At 39.9% G+C, this 20,784-nt stretch overlaps 1 protein-coding gene across 6 annotated transcripts in view; it reads right to left on the bottom strand.

The window, feature by feature from the left end:
* LRCH3 (leucine rich repeats and calponin homology domain containing 3) overlaps nucleotides 1-20,773 on the bottom strand; it is a 121,702-nt gene extending 100,929 nt beyond the window's left edge. For all 6 annotated transcript variants that reach the window (XM_078854342.1, XM_073359115.2, XM_073359112.2 and 3 more), the window contains exon 1: nucleotides 16,898-20,773. In XM_078854342.1, coding sequence (XP_078710468.1) covers nucleotides 16,898-17,294 — 397 coding nt within the window. In that variant the 5' untranslated portion in view covers nucleotides 17,295-20,773. The remainder of the gene's footprint in view (nucleotides 1-16,897) is intronic.
* Between the last annotated feature and the right edge of the window lie 11 nt (nucleotides 20,774-20,784).

Below are 20,784 nucleotides of genomic sequence, written 5' to 3'. Positions count from 1 at the left end.
CCTTCCCTAACCAGCCCTCCATACAATTTCCGAAACCCAATGCGGCCCTCAGGCCAAAGAGTTTGCCCGCCCCTGCCCTATCCCCTGGGAGGTGGGTCCCAATGTTTGTATTTGCTTGTGGGGTTAGAAGATACCCAGTACATTTTTAAGCCTCCCAAAGACTAAAGTATAGGACGGGGAGTTTGGAGACCCAGGTACCATTCCCAGTTCTGTCACTGACTCACTGCACAGTCCTGGACATCTCATTAAGCAACCTGTGCCTCAATCTCCCCAGCTCTAAAACGGCCACCTTTGTCAACCAATTTGAGACACTTAAATGAAAGGCACTGTTGTGTGCAAGTTGTTTTCCTCTCGCACCTGAAAGGACACCTCCAGTATCCTTGTGCTCCATCATCATATGGGAGGCATTGGTTCAAACAAAAAGTGCCACCTCATTAGCCACAAAAGCCTGCAATCCATGGATAGTTCTTAGAAGTGTCCCATCCAAGTATTGATCAGCCCTGACCCTGTTTAGTCTGTAAAATTGTATGCGATTACATCATGCGTGGTGTTGCTTCAAACTCTTGTTTTGTGTGAAGTAGCAAACATAAAAGTGTCCAAAATGTTCTAACAAACTAGTACTACCGGTAGTAGCAAAATTAATTTCTGTACTACAAAATTTTAAAAATTCAGCTTTAAAAGAAGGAAAGTGACCTGTGATTTTATTCATTTTTCCTGGTATGACTCAAAACTACAGAATACAAGCCTGTAATTAGATGTGTTTGTATGATCATTGTTTGGCTTTTGAGGTAGACACCTTTCTCTCTGAACGTATCAGACACGACCACAGATCACCTCAGCATTAGCAGCCAGGAAGCAGGATGTGCCAGTCAAATGAGGAGAAGGAAGAAGATATGTAGAAACAGGAAATACAATGGTAAAAGATTTCTTTATGCAGCCAGAAAAAAAAAGTCAATGGGGAGAGAGATGAAATTCAGACATTTCAGTTTGTTTTGACTACAAGGATATTGAATATGAACTTTTGTTTCTCTCTCTTGATGTGGTACAAAAAATAGAAAGACACAAGATCTCCAGTGCACCAACATATTCAGAGTTTGACAGTATACTCAGATTAGTGAGAGGGGCCGCCTTAAGCTATCAGCTTCTCATCAACTGAACCTTTAAAAAAAAGGAGTGAGAGCAGTGTTACTAATTCTTATTGTTAAAGACAACAGTTCACATATTAACTGCTTTTAAAATGATGTAGTGCTGACTTCCTCAATCAGCAGACAGGTAGCTCAGTGCCTCTTCTTTTACCTAACAAGAACACAGTGAAATTAATTTGACTCTTGTCAGTTTCCAGACTGCCATTCAGATCCTTGCAGGCAGCAGTGAAAACTGCCAAGAACCACATTAATATCATGCTGCTGCTGTTTGGGAAAGCTTTGCAGAAGCAAGCACTGAAGTTATTCATGTGGGGAGAACCAAACAGAGTAATTTTATGGAGTAGAGGTACTGGAGTAGAATTGAGACCCTACCTCCATCCCTGCAGCAGCAGGACGTAGAATGCAAGAGGTAGGAAAGGAGAGAAGACAAGTCTCCTTTCTAGCAGCTAGAGCAGGCCAAGTTTTTAACTTTCAGCCTAAATTGAATCAGACACCCAGAGCTCTAGCCAGAGGATAATATAAAAGATGGAGCACCCAAGCTCCCTGGTGAAAATCACATCATCTTACCCATTCCCAAGAGCTAACAGGGCTGGGAGATTGGTCCTTTATACAGGGCACTGTCCCTGGACCTAATCTGGTGCACTTTCACAAATTTCATAACTATCACTGGAAAATATACACTTCCAGTTATTAAGCGTTCAATATATTCAGGGCTTGAACAAAGTAATTGTATATTGAAGGGACACAGTCAATTCAAATGTTCATTTCATGCATCTGAAGAAGTGGGTTCTTTACCCAAGAAAGCTTATGCCCAAATAAATCTGTTAGTCTTTAAGGTGCCACTGGACTCCTCGTTGTTTCAATCAACTCAGAAGTCACACTTCTGTCTGAAAATCTAACTACGGTTAGATGTAACATCTATCTTACGAAAACTGAAATAAGAATGTTTTCCATTTAACTTTGCACACCTGACAGCATTTTGTGTTTGGTCCGTTTCCCTATTTTCCTTGTATAGTTTAAGTTAGTCAGTTTGCAATTTCCAGTCTTGTTTTACACGTTAAGAGAAGAAACATGTTTCAAAAATAGGAAAATACAACTGTAAAAACAACAAAATTTGGCATCAAGATTCAAGGCAGTTATAGTACATGAAACTATCTTTTTAAAACTAATTGGAAGTTGTGTGTCATATTAGCAGAAATATTCTATTGATTTTTTTTTAAATGGTAGCTAATCCACTTTTCTAGAGTAGCACTTCAGAGCAAATGCATATAAATTGCACTGTATTAGCTAAAATTTAACAGGTAAACCAAGGTGCCCCATTTTAAATTATATTTATAAAAGAAAAGATAACATGTTTTAAAAGTTATAACCATAGGGGCAGCCTAAAATTCCTCCTTACCTGTAAGGAGTTAAGAAGCTCAAGTAACCTGGTTGGCACCTGATCAAAGGAACGAATAGGGACCAAAGATACTTTCAAATCTGGGGGAGGAAGAAGAGGCTTTGTGTTGGGGGTTGTTTTTTTTTTTTTCTGTGGGCCGTTCGCTCTTGGGACGAAGAGGGACTGGACATCAATCCATGTTCTCCAAATCTTTCTGAACAAGTCTCTCATATTTCAAACTTGTAACAGTCAGGCAAGGCGTATTAGTTTACCTAAAGCTCATGCTCAAATAAATTGGTTAGTCTCTAAGGTGCCACAAGTACTCCTTTTCTTTTAGTTTACCTTTGTTTTCTCAACTTGTGAATTTTCCCTTTGCTAGAGGAAGGTTTATCCCTGTTTTGTTGTAACTTTGAAACTAAGGCTAGAGGGGGTTCCTCTGTGCTCTTTGAATTTTCTGCTACTCTGTAAGGTTAACTAACAGCCTAAGTTTACAGAGATTATTCTTTTACCTTTTTCTCTTTAAATAAAATCCTTCTTTTTAAGAAGCTGACTGATTTTTCCATTGTTCTAATACCCAGAGGTTTGGGTCTGTAGTCCCTTTGGTTTGGGTCTGTAGTCCCTTTGTAACCAAATGGTGAGGATATATGCTCAAGCCTTCCCCAGGAAAGGGAGTGTAGGCGTGGGGGAATAGGACTCCAAGTGGTCCTTTCCCTGACTGTTTGTTAAATCACTTGGTGGTGGCAGCGATCCCAAGGCAAGAAAGGGAATCTGTCCTTGGGGAAGTTTTAACCTAAGCTGGTAAGAATAAGCTTAGGGGGTCCTTCATGTGGGTCCCCACATCTGTACCCCAGAGTTCATAGTGGGGAAGGAACACTGACAGTTACATACTAGTGCACAGCCATAGTACTTCATTCATACTCAAATCCTGCACTAGAAGGTATTCAAAACAATTTAGCACTTATACAGCACTTTACAACTTCAAAGTCCTGTACAAATATTAACTAAGTAATAGCCCTAAACACAATTCTTTTCTTTCCTCTGAGCAGTATAAAATGGTACAGAAAAGCAATTTAAACTATACAAAAACATACAGAGCATTTTAACTTCACAGGGAATAAAGCTTTTGGCAAGAACAGCTATTTCTAATTATTTATTTCATTACTGTTATTGCACTTGGGCCTATATGAAATCGATGAACTGACAGATGACCTCACATCAAGTAAAGACAACACGAAATGTGAATAGAGTAGGAAGAGCATTAAAGCAGGATTACCTACAATGTACTACATCCAACACTATTTTCAATTTCTGAAATACTGAGTTTTTAGAAAACACATTGTGTGGAGGCGTTTGTGGCCACAAAATTATACCCTTAAACGAACCTACAAGATGCAAACCCAGGGTAAAACTAGATTACAGCATTCATAACAGACTTTTCATTATGGTCACCATATACATGCTTCAATTTGCAAGGCATATGAAAATAGAGTTATAACAAGATGGAGTAAACCAGATTTTTAAAAATGAAAAAGGTATAGGGACAAGTAAATTTTAAAAAAATATATTATACCATATCACAATCAGCCACAGAGTTCTCAAAACAACTGAAATGCAGATGTGCTTCAACAATCTATTATACTTCGGGCCTCTGCTACTAACCTTTTCCCCAGTGCTATACTTTTAATTCTGTCAAAATACAAAAAGCCAAACCCAATACAGATATAAAAATTTTGGCACTATTCCGTGTATGTCATGTGACTCTCAAAACCATATCTTTGAGTATTATAAATGAGTTATCAAAGCAAATTGATATATTATGTAAACAGGAAGCTATTAAAGGGGGAAAAGCCTTCTGACTTTATAGGAACAGAGCAACTGCCATACTGAATCAAACCAATAGACAATCTAATCCACCTCTAATTCTACAGATTTGAAAATCTGTATGAAAATACAGATTCAAGAATCCGATATTCCAAACCAGAATTGTGTTTCTTAACCCCGATCTAAAAAGAGAGAATAGAAAGATCCTAACATTTTCAACCAGAACTCAAACAGAATTACTCAGTATTCAAACACTGACAAAGTTGTAACCAAAATTCTCTGCATCTTATTTCAAACCATTTTTGTACAATGTATAGATGTAGTTAGATAATACTGTATGAGTGGAGTTAAAAATAAATTGAGAGAGTCTACCTTCAACACAAAAATCTTTGGAAAAATGTTTCACAACAATTGCAAGAACATACCAAAACCAGATGTAAAACAGATGTGGCTTTAATCATTGTATGAAGCTTGTAGTTTAATGCAGTCCTATGATAAATGACATGACGGCACCTTTTACTGAAAATGGAGCTCAGCAAACTCATGTTTAATCAAAAACAGTATCCTCAAGGAGAACAGAAACTTCAGAAGGCAGACCCATATGCGCCATTTTGTGTGCGTGGAGGGGTTGGAGGGTACAGATCAGTGGTGGCCAACCTGAGCCTGAGAAGGAGCCAGAATTTACCAATGTACATTGCCAAAGAGCCAGAGTAATACATCAGCAGCCCTCCCTCCATCAGCTCCACCCCATCCCAGCACCTCCCACCCACTGGCAGCCCCACGGATCAGCACCTCCCCGTCCCTCCCTGCACCTCCTGATTAGCTGTTTCGTGGTGTGCAGGAGGCTCGGGGAGGGGATGGGAAGGGGTGGAGTGGGGACAGGGCCTGTGGCAGAGCCAGTGGTTGAGCAGTGAGCACCCCTGGCACATTGGAAAGTTGGTGCCTGTAACTCCAACCCCAGAGTTGGTTCCTATACAAGGAGCCACGTATTAACTTCTGAAGAGCCGCATGTGGCTCCGGAGCCACAGGTTGTCCACCCCTTTATAGATGTTTCACACCGTTTACTGACAATAAATATTTTCATTAAAAATGTACTGAATAAGTATTTCTGTGCTCTCTATTGTTATATCATCATCTTCGTATTTCTCAGCGCTGCTTGCTTTCTCCTCGGTTGTTTAGCAAATAATCCTGTGCCCATAACACCAGTTTGCCATTAGAGAAATAACTGATATCAATCTCAGGATTAGGATGTCAGTGAAAAAATCAAACAGGAGGCAATAAACTCTAAGGCGGCAAACCCCTGCAGCAAAAAATAGTTTTATAATTAGTAGCGATATTAAGGAAAACCAAGATTAACATGGTAAGCATAAGTTGCTCATTCTACATTGAAAGATTTTTCCCACTCATTGAAGAACTAGCAAATTTAAGCATCAGTATAAGATAATTAAGGTAGTCTAAACCTTCCTTATTCCCACACCATTTGTAATCATAACCATGATAAGGAGTACTTGTGGCACCCTAGAGACTAACCAATTTATTTGAGCATAAGCTTTCGTGAGCTACAGCTCACTTCATCGGATGCATACTGTGGAAAATACAGAAGATTTTTTATACACACAGACCATGAAAAAATGGGTGTTTATCACTACAAAAGGTTTTCTCTCCCCCCACCCCACTCTCCTGCTGGTAATAGCTTATCTAAAGTGATCACTCTCCTTACAATGTGTATGATAATCAAGGTGGGCTGGAAATGGGTGGGACTTGACTAGAAGAAATTCAACAGTCCTGGTAAATAATAATAATGGATTAAGCAGGGTTAAATTTCCACTTGTCCCATCACCACCCAAAAATTAATTATCTGGCTTAAAAAAAAATCTACCAAATTTCTTTATAATCATGCAATTTGTTTCACCTTTTAATATGTTGACTGTTGAGAATTTGAAAGAGCAACACACACAGCACTGAGGCAACAGTTATCAAAGCTCAGTTTAGATGGACAGGTCATGTTATCAGAACAGGTGATGAGAGGCTCCCGAAATATGTCCTCTATGGAGAACTGAAACTTGGAAAGTGCACAAAAGGTGGTCACCATAAATGCTTTAAATACAGCAATAAGCAGACTCTCAACTTGTGCAGCACAAATATTGATAACTTTGAAGACACAGTCAAGGATGGATCTGAATGAAGAGCAACTATCAATAAAGGCTGTAGGTAATCTGAGAAAGACTGATGCAAAAAACTGACTGAAAAAAGGCCAAGCATCATTCAGAGTCTTCAAGGGAAGTCCACGCATTCCTATGTGACATCTGTTCATGACCTTGCTCCTGGCAGATCAGACTATACAGCCACAAAAGAATATATGAGATGCCGTGACATCATGATCAGGTACAACCACCATACTAAATGAAAAGCAAACTATTTACAAAAATAAAAATCTGAATATTTTCTTGCCAACAAATAAGGATCCATTTCTGAGGTATAAGCCAGTGTTATTTTGCATAATTTCTGATGGCTTTAACGAGTTCTCACTCCAAGAAAATAAAGGTACTCACCAGCTACCGTGGTTTGAGTTTATTACTTTTGCAGATTCCCACTTTAAAGTCAAGTGCACAGCTCCCACAAATGAGGATTACTGGGGCAACTCTCAAAGCAACAGTATTACTTCTGAATATAAACAAAAAGATCACCTTTCCCCAGACAATAGGGTTTTACTACATAGGAAAATCATTCACAGATTATAACAGCATGAAAAGGTAAAAATATTATATTTACTTAATTTCCCTCCCTCCCTACCACATACTGAAACAGACAAGGCAAAGTCCAGGATTTCTGGAATTGTGTGAGGTAAGAAAAGAATTGCTCTAACATGTTCTTTTACAGTATTTAAAAAAAATCAGAAGTGTCAGATGTCATTAACCTCTAGTTTTCATGAAAGACCAACTTCACTCTAATAACACACCAATGAACCAGTAATATTTATCTTTACAGAACTAGAGGTAAATTAAATTGTCTTTAACTAGGACATTTTATGTTCAGACACCAAAAATCAAAGAGACGATATGAAACATCTGCCAGTAATTCCTATGAATCTAAAATACTGCATGCTTTCTTACAGCCCTCTGGAGTACTGATTTGGCAACCCTTGTGCCTCGATTTATTGGAAATATATTTTGCATTTACGGGTTGGGAAGCCATGTGTTTTCCAAAATACTCAGCAGGAAGTAATTTTGGTGAAATCTCCCCCCCCCCCCCCCACCTGCATAAGTGCATTCAAATGTGGGTTATAGACTTGATAAAATTGGGGGGTGGACAGAAAACTGGAGGCCAGAGGGGCAGGGGCAGACAAATCAGATGAACAGCCAGGAGAGGAGAACTAGTCTGTATGGGAGGAGGGGGAGAGACACAACACTGGGAGGACGGCAGACTGGGACTCTGCAGGGAGACTAAGACTGACTGGGCAAGGAAACTGGGACTGGTATGAGAAGCCTAAGGACTGGGACTGTATAAGCAAGGGGAACGGAACTGTGACAAGGAAGCAGGAGTGGGGAAAAGACAGGATTGGAACAAGGACAGAATGCAGGGGATGGAGCAGAAGACAGGCAGAAAGGTCTGTGCAACCTTAATGCAGCCCCCCTTTGTGCATGGGCATTATGATACAGTCTTAATTACATGGTCACATACTATTTTCCCCCCACAGGACCCTTGCCTCATTCAGTGCACAGGATGGATGGTGTTCAATTAATGAGCAGCTATTCAATACTGTATTTTCTCTTCATTGTGCAATATGCAAATCTGCTCTGGGGATGAATCAGGGTTACGTAGTGAAGTAGGCTGTTGTCTGTAACACACCTGGCTCATTTGTTGCAGAAGTTGGAAGGTGTGCAGTGAATGCAGCTGGGGATTACAGGTAGAGAAAGGATGGTCTCATGGTCAAAGCAGTTGAATGTTGCCCTGAGAAACTGGATTCTACCCCTGCCTCTGCCACAGAATTTCTATGTGATGCTTGATAAGTCACTTAAACCAATCTTTTCACAGGTATTCACCAACTATGTGCTTCCTATTTTCGGGGTGCCTCACTTAATATCCGAGGGTCATATCTGCAGAAGTGCTGAGCACTCAGAGCTGGGCTTTGACATATTAAGTGCTATTTAATTCTACATATTCTGAAAAATCAGGTCCTAGGCATCTCAGATTGGGCACTCAAAATCAGTAAACACATTTGACCTTAATCTTTCTGTGCCTCAGCTCCCCAGCTGTAAAATGTGAATAATACCCTCAGCATCTCACAGCTGTGGAATAAATTAATGTTTATGAAGCATTCACTATAGTGATGAGTGCCAGAGAAAAGCTGACAAGGAAACGAATAATTCTGTTTTCAGCGCAAGGTTTGAATAGCATGCAGTAAATAAAGTCTACAGCCACACACTGAACGTGAGGTGAAGACAAAATATCGAATAGCTGCTTGTTAATTAAGGACTGTCTTCCCATACACTGAATAAGACAGGAATCTTGTGCAAAAAACAGTATGAGATCATGTAATTAAAGACCATATCATAACGCATATGCACAAGAGATATGAATTAAAGGTTGCATAGGCAACCTTAATTCTGGCATTTCCTTAAGTCTGAATGCTTGACTTTATAATCTCAAGAACCCAATATCTTTTCTGCAAAAACTAAGAGAAGCTCATTTCCCATTAAACTATTTCTCTTCTGAGCAGGCAAGTTTTGAGAGCATTACATGGTCAATGCTTTTATCCTATGTGGGATGAGGAGTAAATGCTTTAAGTTACATAACAGTAACACTACTGATTGGTGAAGGATCATAATTCTCTCTCCTTAAAGACACCCCCAGCCTCTGAAGGTAGAAAGGAATATGATGGCATGAAGGGAAAAAAAGTTGTTTCAGAGTGGAAGCAGGGTGTTCTTTCCCCACTTCCACAAGGATATATTAAAAAAACACACTTGTCGACACTATGCAAAGCTATTTTATAAAAAAGAACACTGTATGATACCACTAAATGGCTTCTCTAAATACCTATAATTTAGAGATCTAAAGAAATATTTTAACTCAATTTTTAGCCCACATAACCAAACTGTAAACCCCTAAGACGCATTTATAGCATGAATGTCGATAATGAACACCAATGGTTCAAGGAGAAAGTATACTGCACAGCCCATAATCTTCAAGTAAATGCATAGCTACAAATTCAGGTAGTTTGGCTGATATCATAAAGCATGAAATTCCAGCATGATTAATTATTAAAGAGAAGAACCCCTGAATAGAGTTACACCTTGTAAACTATCACATCACATTGTTATTTTTAGCAAATTCAATATAATTTGTAAAGTTTGCCACACACCTCTAATTCTTTACTGCTGTTTTCTGTTATTGAAGAAACCAATTATGTCAGCTTCAGTCGAGAGCTAAACCATCAGTTTAAAATTACTTGCTTAAAATAATTTGTTTTGCTAAATGGGAGCACATGGGAGCCAAGTCTGTCATCAGTAGAATGCCACTGAATTCAACTCAGTTCAAAGAAAAGCTTTTCCATTTAAAGTCTCATTGGCCCAAAACCTAGAGCATATAAACTGTAAAACAATGTGCTGATCAAGAAACTTACAAGAGATTAACTGTAAATGGTTACAAAATAACGTAAATATTCAACGTGTAACTAACATAAATTTGCTGCCTTCAAGCATAAGTTCAATCGAAGAGGAAGGGGTGTTGGAAATAGAATGAGGGGAACATCAAGGGTGACCAGATTGCAAGTGTGAAAAATCAGGACGGGGTGGGGAGGGGTAATAGGTGCCTATATAAGACAAAGTCCCTAATTTCGAGACAGTCCTAATAATATTGGGATGTCTGATCACCATAGGAACATCCACACAATTTTTTCCTATCCTCTTGATATCCCATTCAACATGCTTGCAGGACTAAAGCATTCTCATACCAGTTTTACTACCCCCAACCTTTTTCCCCCCCAACATGGTTGTCCCATTACTTCCAGTAACGTATCTATAGCATGCCTGTAGATAGCAAGTACTTGATCATGAAAAACCAGTTTGATATATAGTGGTACGAAATCTTAAAGGACAGCCTAGAATCAAATATAACTGGGAAATGGAGAGGAGTTTATTAGAAGACTAGATTTTTTTAAAAGGTCAGTTTAACAATATACAGAAGTGAGACTATTATTATTTATTATTGTATTGCAATAGTGCCTAGGAGGCCCAGGCAGAGACCAGGACCCCAGTGTGCTAGCCGCTGTACAAACACACACAAAAGATTGCCTCTGCCTCAAAGAGTTTAGACCAGTAACGCAAAGCTTAACTCTCTAGTAAACAGTAATATGATCAGGATTCATTAAATAAATGTGCCAGTGTACATTCAAACCTCACATTTCACTTTTCTCTTCACATACCACTTAGTGTAAAAAAGGAGAAATTAAGAGAACTAAGACAACGTTACTGAAACATTATCCTGGGTTATTTCTGTTAGCCAAGACCAAGGATCCAGCAGTCATGTCTGGAGTTCAGACATTATCCAGGGCACCAGAAATTGGAAGCATCACAGAAAGCAAAGACTGGGGAGCAAGCACTTTGCACAATTAGAGACCCTGTTGATAGCAACTGGAGATCAGATCCCAATGTGACCATATTCAAATAGCTAGAGTCTTGTCCAAAGGCTATGCAGCCATTGTTGCTAAACTGCTAGGTTTGGGTGAAGAAGTAGGCTTCTTCCTCATCTCTTCTCTCCCACAACCACTCTTAGAACCTCTGAACAAAGCAGTGTTCAGGTCTTGCTGGGGATGGGTGGGTGCGTTTGGTCCCAAGAGTCTGAAGTACTTTCATCAAATGGATTGCTAATTAGGGAGCCTAATGAAGACAATTCAAATTGTCAATATTGTAAACTATTTCATTTTAGCAGAAACATCTAGATATTTGGATTTTAAAGAGTTATATGGTATAAGGCCAGAAGGGACCATCAAATCATCTAGTCTGACCTCCTGCACACCAGAGTTCACTAAAACCCGCCCTGTTACCCCTAGGTTGAGCCCAATAACTGGGATTCAGGGTGGATAAAAAACAATGTTTGTTACTGGAAAAAAATTTAAAAGAAAACAGAATTTGTTCCATTTTTTTTATTTTGTTATCGAAATAAGAAATTTTTCTTTTTAAAAATAAACATATTTAAAATGAAATCTGAATACAAAATATGTTAAGGCCTACACCTATACTATATCAGCTTACAACGTATAAATATGCTGAATGCTTGAGCCTCTATCAAAAACTATGAGGTAAAGGCTGCTTTTCTATATAAAGAAAGAATGGGGGGGGGGTAAATCTAACGTTTAAGTTCAATATTCATAAATATGGCACAATAGCTCATGTAGGACTTGTTTAGTTTAATAAAAATTAATTTTGTGTGATGTTTTGTGTGTTTAATTAAATTCCAGTTACCATCCTAATGCAGTTTAACACAAAACATTAGCAAAAAGTTAACTATCTAGTAAATAAGCACTATACCATTCACCATTTTCTAACACACTAAAAAACATACAATTAATAAGCCTGAAAATATTAAGCTATATAATAGCTGAAATAAATGTATATAGTTACAGTGAACTCTCCAAGGTAACAAAAAGATACACCAAATCTAGTGTAAAGGATTTAATACAGTGGTCCCCAAACTTTTTATCTTGTGCCCCCATTTATGGAGCTGGGAGTGGGACCATGGCTCCAGGAGCGGGGGGATGCGGACCAGGATAAGGGGGCTGAGGCTGGGGCCACAGCTGGGAGCGGACCCTCAGCCACGGGGCTGAGGCCTGCAGCCGCAGCCGGGACCCTGGGCTGGCAGGGAGCAGATCCCCCAGCACACAGCCAGCAGCAGGGGCTAGAAGCGAAACTATGCAGTACTCCCCCTCCGCACCCTGTGGGGGCTGGTCCCGGCCCCAGCCACAACCCCTAGAACTTTACTCCACACCCCCGGGGAGGGGCATCCGACAGATTGAAGACCTCTGATTTAGTAGTAAATCAGCATGTTTTAATGGTCACATCAACCAATGAGAATCCACCTTTCTTCAGAAAATAAAGGAAGTACAAACAGAAACATTGATTTAAATTGTTTATTTAAATTGAGGTTTTCCACATTGTGATTTAGAATCACTGATTCAGATTGCTTTGATTTAAGTCAATCCACCCTGCCTGAATTAGACTCAAGTATTACAGCCATCAGGAAACTAAACTATCATTTGCCAAAAGTAGAGAACAGGAGAGACTACGGTGCACCAATGCCCACGCCTGTGCAATGTCAGGGAACGGATTTGGTGAGCTATACCCTCATAAGCTTAGCATTGTGAACACAGTTTGAGTAGAGATCCAGCACTTCTTCCTCCCAATCTGAGCTCATCTGAACTGAACAGTATTATGAAATGAATATTCATGATATAATAACCCAAAGGAGTTTTATTTAAAACAATTATTTAATTTTAGTAGGGTTATGACACTGGTTTTGTGGCTTTAAGAATAAATATTTTTGCCAACATTTCTTAACTACATGAGCCATACTGAGTTTCTCAAGACACGTTATATTTCATTAGATAATCTCATCTAAAATGTCAGCAACTGATAAAACTACTGTGAAGACACCCTATAGAACAGCTGTAGAACGAAGCCAATTACATTAATCCGCCTCAGTGTATGTAACCTTATAATGTATAGAAGTGTGTTTTGCTAACATTTTAGTCCTGTTTCTTATATTACCAAAATATTTTCCCTGACTTTGTTAATGATATACCATTTTAAAAGGTGGCCCTGACGCTGGACAGATGTTACTGGATATCTGGTCAACTGTTTGCAAGTGAAATTGCAAAGACACAGTGGGACAGAGATTGCAATCACATGGGCTAAATTATGTTTTGAAAACGGCATGCAAAATTATGGTGCTTTACAAATTAGTAACATAATACACTCAATGACATTTCTTATTACTTGTGTCATTACACATGTAGTTTGGGCATGACCTGCAATTACTTCTAAGGTAAGACAAAACTTCTTGAACAATCACTGAAAGACAATATGTTATTGTGTTTACACAGTATATTAAGAATCTCAGAGTGTAAAAATTTTCAGTGTTTATTCTTTATAAGTAAATAGGAACATCTGCTTTCAATTTACTCCCCAAAAACCTATCAAACTACCGGTAAGGGACCCATGTTTATTCTGTGGAAGCACAACATCTCTTTTGGAAAAGTTATTAAAATGTTACAAAAACAAACAAACAATCTGGTAGGGTAGCAGTCTCAAAATATCTTTACCTTAAGTATTGGTTTAATACATAAAACAGTGAGAGAAAATTTAACCAAAGTAGTATTGTGCCATCACATCCATTATTTATTTGTGGTTTACTTTTGGATGTTAGGAAATAAAATGTTAACTGCCTGAGTATAGCTGATCTTGGAACTGCTTAAAAGCAGGTACAGTAATGAAATTTATTAACTTCTGTTTCCAAGGTGTTTTTTAGCTCAAGACTTGGTGTGAATGTAGTGCATTTACTACACTAACATAAAACCACTATGACATTCACCCAACCCATGTACAGAATTGGGAAATATAATAAATTCACAGTTTTATACGAACTGCATCTACTGTTCTGATTAACATTGCTTGAGAAACAACAGGGTTTTAAAAAGTGAATTAGGGAGCCAAAGTTTCATAGAACCTTGCTTTTCATAAAGTATAGCAGTAGTAAAATACATTTGTTTTAGGACTTCTTCCCATTTACAGTATAAAAATACCAATTTCAAGACTTACACTGACTATCCAAGTAAATTTGATCTTATAGCTGTAATCTCTACATCCTAAGACTCCCCCTACTGACCCGACTTCTTTTTTAGGTTCACTTATATCAGATCTTGCAGTCAAGCCCATTGAACCCGTGAAGATTAGGCCTGGTCTATACACAGTTTTTGTATGGTATAACTATGTCAGTTAGGGGTCCGGTTTTTTAAAACCAATATAGTTATACTAGTACGACCCCCTAGCGTGGATTCAGTCATAGCGATATGGTGCTTTATACTGGTATAGATTATTCCTCTTCCTATACGGTAATAAGTTATACCAGTATAACTGCATCCACACGAGGCAGGTTTACTGCTTTTATCTCTTTCAGTATAGTGAAACTCAAACTTTTGTGTAGACAAGCCCATACACATGTACTTATCTTTATACAATGTGAGTAGTCTAGTCTTATTGATTTTAATGGAACTACTAACAGCACTTAAAGTTAAGTACATGTGTAAGTTTTTTTCAGGATTGGGGGCCTTAGCTGTACATCTTCAAGGTACAAAACTGTCTTTTTTAGGTACATGGTGCTCCCAGCAAACTATGAGTACTATATATAAGTAGACTCCACATGACTGTAAATAGAATTAAGTACGACTTTCCACCCAAAGGAAATTGATGTGAGACGGAAAAGACAGAAATTGAAATAAATTTATACTGCGTGCCCAACTGATATTCAGATGTTAGGAACAGCTGTATGATATTTTTCTCCCATATTCAAGCCTCATCCAAAACAAAGAATCATCATAAAATATGTTCCACCAAAAATGGAAGAAGACACCTGTAGTGGCCTTCCCAAAATAGATTTAAGCACAGCTTCTCACTCAGGAAAAAAGAAAATACACAGCTTTCCATTCACTATTTAGAAAGTTTCATTGCTCATTGTTATGACGATGCATGAAGTGTATGGTGTGCGTTGCTATTTATTAGCATTTACGGTTCTTGAACAATTACAATGCAAATATTAATCACAATAGATGGGAACACTTGTGGAAACAAGAATTCCCATAATTGTTTTTAAAAGTACAATAAATGAACAGCATTTTAAACAATAAAAAGGACAACCCCTTAACAGATTTTTCAACCTTATTCATTAGTCGCATTTATACATACATACTAGACAACTGAGCATTCATTCTCTGATTATATTTACATACTCTTCCGTACAAGATTATTATGGTATGAATAAAACAAGGAACATTTTATCTGTCCATTGAGGTATATTAATTAAATAAACAAGCCAGATTTTTCCTGAACAGTATGGCTTTTTTATTACTATCTGTAATTATCCTTAATTATTTTTTCCCAAATACGATACGGCATACAGACTATAAAGTTAAACCATGTAAAGAACCAAATGGAAAGATTTAAATAAACTAACACCCTGTCAACACAGCCAATACACTTGTGAATGTACTTGATAGATTTGGAAGTTATTTAAAATAAAACACAGTACAGTTTATTTTTAGCTAATGTCCTTGGAACCAAGGCACCACAAACTAATTTTACAGAGAAACAAGGAAGAGATTAGCTCAAATATCAACAATGAACAAAAATGAATACATAAAAGAAACTGAAGTTGAAGGCTAATAGCATGGCTGAAGCCTTCCAAGATTAGCTGAGATATTCTTTATACAACCAGACAGTAAAATAAATGTAGGGAAAATTCCCCCGTATAATGCTTTAAGAAAACACAAGTTCTACATTCCAGGTAATAACTTCATAAGCATTCCTTACATAATATTCCTTGATATGCCCTTCCCATCCAATATTTTCATTATTTTATCCAAAAAAGACATGTACAAGACAAACATTTTTGTCTGAAAAGGTTTTGCCTCTGGCTACAAGTAACATCTAAGATTATTGGTTTCAGAGTAACAGCCGTGTTAGTCTGTATTCGCAAAAGGAAAAGGAGTACTTGTGGCACCTTAGAGACTAACCAATTTATTTGAGCATGAGCTTTCGTGAGCTACAGCTCACTTTTGGTTAGTCTCTAAAGTGCCACAAGTACTCCTTTTCCATCTAAGATTATTGTAACTGAAAGAGAACAGAGCAAAAAGGATTTTTACAGGTGCTTCACTTAACACATTTGACAGTGCAGTCAGTTTCACTCGTCAGTGTGAAGCTTTCCCACAGCCATAGAAAAAAAGTTGTTGTTTTTTTCCTTTTTAAAGCAACGTGAGATTATAAAACCACAATACTCAGCAGTGGGGCTCGGAGGACCTGTTGCTACTTTAGTTCAGACACGATTTCCTTAATCGGCATGTTATATAATTTTAACATTAGCTTTAATAAAAAAAAAAAAAATTAAGTCTAGCCAATTAAAAAGGGACATCAACGCCTTGACACATAAAAGCAAGCCGAACAGCCCTGGCGAGCCTGACAGCTCATCGGGCTGGCAAGATACTCGTGACTCCTCCAAGCCTCGAGGGCGTAGAGTCAGGCCGGGGGGGGAGCGGCGCAAGGGCTGCAGTAGGCAAGGCAGCTCATCTACTCCGAAGCGACTCCGGAGCGGGCCGCGCCCCTGCTCCAGAGCCCAGCCCAGCCCGCGCCCCGGGCTCCCCGCACTGACCCGGCGGCTGGGCGAGCAGCCCTGGCTCGCGGGCCCCGCCCGGGCGGCGCTGGGGGCAGGGCGGGGCGGGGGTGTGGCGCGCGGAAGATGGCAGTTACGGTCCCTCACCCGGCCCCGGCCCCGGCCCCGCGCTCACCGGCCTGCGTGGTGTCGCTCAGGTCGTGGTTGGCGGCGCTGCCCCGCGGATAGTCCCGCAGCTTCCTGCCGCTCAGGCTCAGCGACCCGCTCACCGCCGCCTCCTCCAGGGCCCGGTCCAGGGCCCGGCTCCACGAACCCGGCCCACAGGGACCCGCGGGAGCCCCACACGCAGCCGGGCTCCCGCCCGGCATCACCCCCGAGCTGCTCTCCACCGACACCAGCACCACGGCCGCCATTTCCCCCAGCCGCCGCCGCCGCCACAGAGCTCCGGCTCCGCTGGGCAGTGCGCAGGCGCGGAGCCCTGAGCTGTGGAAACGAGCGCGCATGCCCGGAGGACGAGGGCGGAGTCCACTACACCGAGACTGACAGCATGCAGGGGGCATGCACGGCTGCATCAAGCCTCGGCGCTGGCCGGCAGATCAGTCAGGCGCTCTCGCGGCCCGGCTGGGCTCCTAGGGCTCTGCTCCCCCCCCGCGAGTGGCCGAGGATCCCGTCCTTCCTCCTCCCTGAGAGGCACCCTAGGGAACCTCTGTCCGCCCCTCAGGCATGGAACCTGGGGGGCCGAGCAGGCCTGGTCCACTGCACTCTTCTGTCTCCTCAAGGTGGAGGCCTCCCTGAGACCGGTGCTGCAGAGGGCCCTAAGCAGATAGGCCCTGCACTTAACCATTCAGTGAGACACAAAAGAGGACACTTCACCCCTCTCCCAGCTATGAGGCCACGGGGGCTGCATACAGCATAGCTAAGCAAAAGTAACCAAAGCAGAGACGTTTAAAGCTTTTCTTTCAAACAAACTGAGGTGCCAACAGGTACTCCTGACCCCCAGTGTTGGGGTCCTAGCCATAAAACCGATAGTGCTTATGCCTTAAGCCAGGAGCGGTGCTGTCGGTGCAGTTCTCTAGTCATAAAAACACTCAGACATACTCACCCATTTTGATTCAGGGCTGGTGTACACTTCACATTTAGGTTAACCTAGCTATATTGCTGAGACACGAAAAGAATTACTCCAGTAAGGCAGCCGCTGCCCTTTACCGAAGGGGTTACCTACATAAATGGAAAGGGTTGTTCCGCCAATCTAGAAAGCCTTTTCACGAGGGTGCTATACTAGCATAGCTGCAGCTGTAATGTCCATAGCGCAGAGATGTCCTGAGAGTACATTGATTTAACAATGAGGTTTCGTATAGATTTAGGCCACAGAAAGTATTTCTGAGTCATGGGCTAGATTCTCAAGTATAAACAGGTACAGCTCCACTGGAACGAGCAGAGCTCTGCTGGTTTACAATAGTTGAGATTATGTCCTAGTGTTTTTATGCCAATATGCATCTGCAGGTCTTTTATAGTTCTTAGATATGAACATGCAATCTCTGAGACCCTAGGTTTTGCACGAGGCTGCTCTCTCAGGCTATGGATGAGGAGCAGGGATTTTGCTACAAGATTCTTTGCCTCTGGCACGTTAACTCCCAAACACTACAAAACTCACTGTCCTTATATGGCTGCAGTTATTTTTGGAATTACAAATTTAATGCAACTCTGTACTGGAGAAATGATTACATATCCCTTTTTTCACAGGCAAAGATTTCTGCCCAGGTTTTAACACAGAAAAGCAACAGGTGTTAGTTTGATGCAAATCCTAAACCTTTGCTCTATCAATGTTCAAATCCAATGTTCACAGTCATTCTAGCCCTTCAAAAAAAAAAGAAAAAAAACACCGGAAGATAAGTTTCAACACATACTTGTTTAGCACCTATAGGTATCTGCAAGTAACTTCTTCCACTGACCTAATGATATTTGGTCCACAAGCTTTAAAAAAAATAAGGGGGGAAGGCAGTTCAGGTGAGGCAAAGGCATTGGATTAGGTTACTCAACTACATCCTCCCAGCCTGCTTCTATTGGTGGGAATTCTGAATGTGAATAAGGTGTGTTTCTTTGTGAACTAGGGATAAGTGGCAACCCTTTAAAACACTTTTTTCCTTTAAGGTCTATCCCAGTCATAAGTCAAAAATAAATGACTCATTTCATCACTATAATTTGAGAGCTCACCTTGATCTTTCAGGAAGGACAGATATGCTACTTTGCAATAAAAGCCAATGCATGTGTCTCCTCAGATAATATCTGAGCAAGCTCATCATTCAGGCCTTAGCTGGTAATGGAAAAGCAGGGAATTTAGATAATCCAGGGGCCTGGCCAAGTACTCACTACAGTTGAAATTTTATCAACCCTATCTAAAGGCTATGTTTTGTCTACAGCAGGAATTAGAAGTGGCAGTTTTACTGCAAATCTAAGCTCTTGCTGGCATCTCACTGAAAAGTGACCTCATTTGAGACTGAATGGGAATCTGTCAGGGACAAACATGCTGATCCTGTAATGCTGGTTTAGATTAAAGTTTATCTTCTGATTAGTGAGTGAATGATACTAAAGCAACATGAAAAGTGGTTTATGTGCAGATGGATCTTCAACTGGCAGTGTGTCACAGACTACATCACTTTTCAGGTAGATAGTACTTGCTAATAGAAGGCTCAAATGTCAGTTTTAATTAACATTCATCAAATGAAATTCAGAGTTCATACCATACAGCAGCAAGAAGTGCTTGTCACAGCTCAGGACGTAGGCTGACTCAAGAGTGCAGATTTCTTTATGTTAACCTTCTGTATGTTTCTTGAAACATTTAAGAGCTACAGGTAACAGTACTGAATTCTCCTTTGTGTGATATTCAAAATCTGCATAATTTATCAATGTACTGGCCAAAGGTTTATAAGCAGGCACAAAATGTGAAACCTGTAACATTTTATTTTAAAAAACCAACAAGCTTCAGAATAGATCCAAATGTAGTAACTTCTCCAAAAAAATATCAAAAGGTACAGTGTAAAGCCATCTTTCTCATTAAATACAAACTAGCTTTTCATGATGCATTGCATCAATGTTTTGCATCTTTGTTGTATCCTGGTACACAGGAAATGTATGCACTGAAACAGGATGACTAATACCACATTACCTAAATTCTAACAGAAGGACTTTTTTCAACAAAATTTCTACTGGTAATTTAAAAAACCTTAACATTCATGAAGTTTAATGAAATTTTTGCTAGGTACGTTTTCAAAGTTAAAAATAAAGGGTTAAGTACTGAACAGTGTCAAAGATGTATTTTGACTTTAAAACTGCTACATGAAAGAAAGCCCTTCCACTGTCAAATGCTCTCAATGTTAAACTCTTGGGTAAACAACATGTTTACTCGGAATTTCAGAAAAAGTGCAAAGAAACCACTTTTAAATAATTGAATCCATAGTCTTCCAAGCAAGAGTATTAAAACTATTTTGCACCATAGACATTTGTGGATGCAGCAAGCCAACAATTCCTTTTATCTGGCTATATCCAAGTCCCATTGCTATGAAACAGTTGAAAATCCACTAGTTTATGGAATTAAAGGTAATTTTACCTGTACAATTTTGAACAGGTGCTTTGTTTCCCTTAAGGGTGTGAATGCACAATGAGGATGCTCCAATTTGGCCATCATCCTACAGATAATTATGCACATGCCTAGCTTTTACGCATGCTAGCAGTCTCATTGAAGCTAGTGGGATTACTCATGTACATAAAGTTGAGCATGTGCTTAAGTCTCTGCAAAATGTAGGCCTCTTCTCCCAGCAATTTTTCCCCAGCTTCAATGGCAGTCAAGATATTTGACTTTATTTCAGATCAGGCTAATCCTGGATTTCTCTTTGGTATATACAAACAGGTGCCATTTGATAGTTTATCTGTGTGGCTACTTCTTAAAAGACTGAGAAAACCATTTAGGGGCAAGGTATATGACATTAAAACCCAGAGTCTGGGAGGGTTAGGAAACCAAGCTTGTTACCCTTTCTTATATGAAAGTCAGTATTTACCCTTATA

Source organism: Lepidochelys kempii, chromosome 9 (assembly GCF_965140285.1).
Source record: "Lepidochelys kempii isolate rLepKem1 chromosome 9, rLepKem1.hap1, whole genome shotgun sequence".
Classification (NCBI taxonomy): Eukaryota; Metazoa; Chordata; order Testudines; family Cheloniidae; genus Lepidochelys; species Lepidochelys kempii.
The sequence above is the reverse complement of the archived record's forward strand: the minus strand, read 5'-3'. Positions and strand labels throughout refer to the sequence as shown.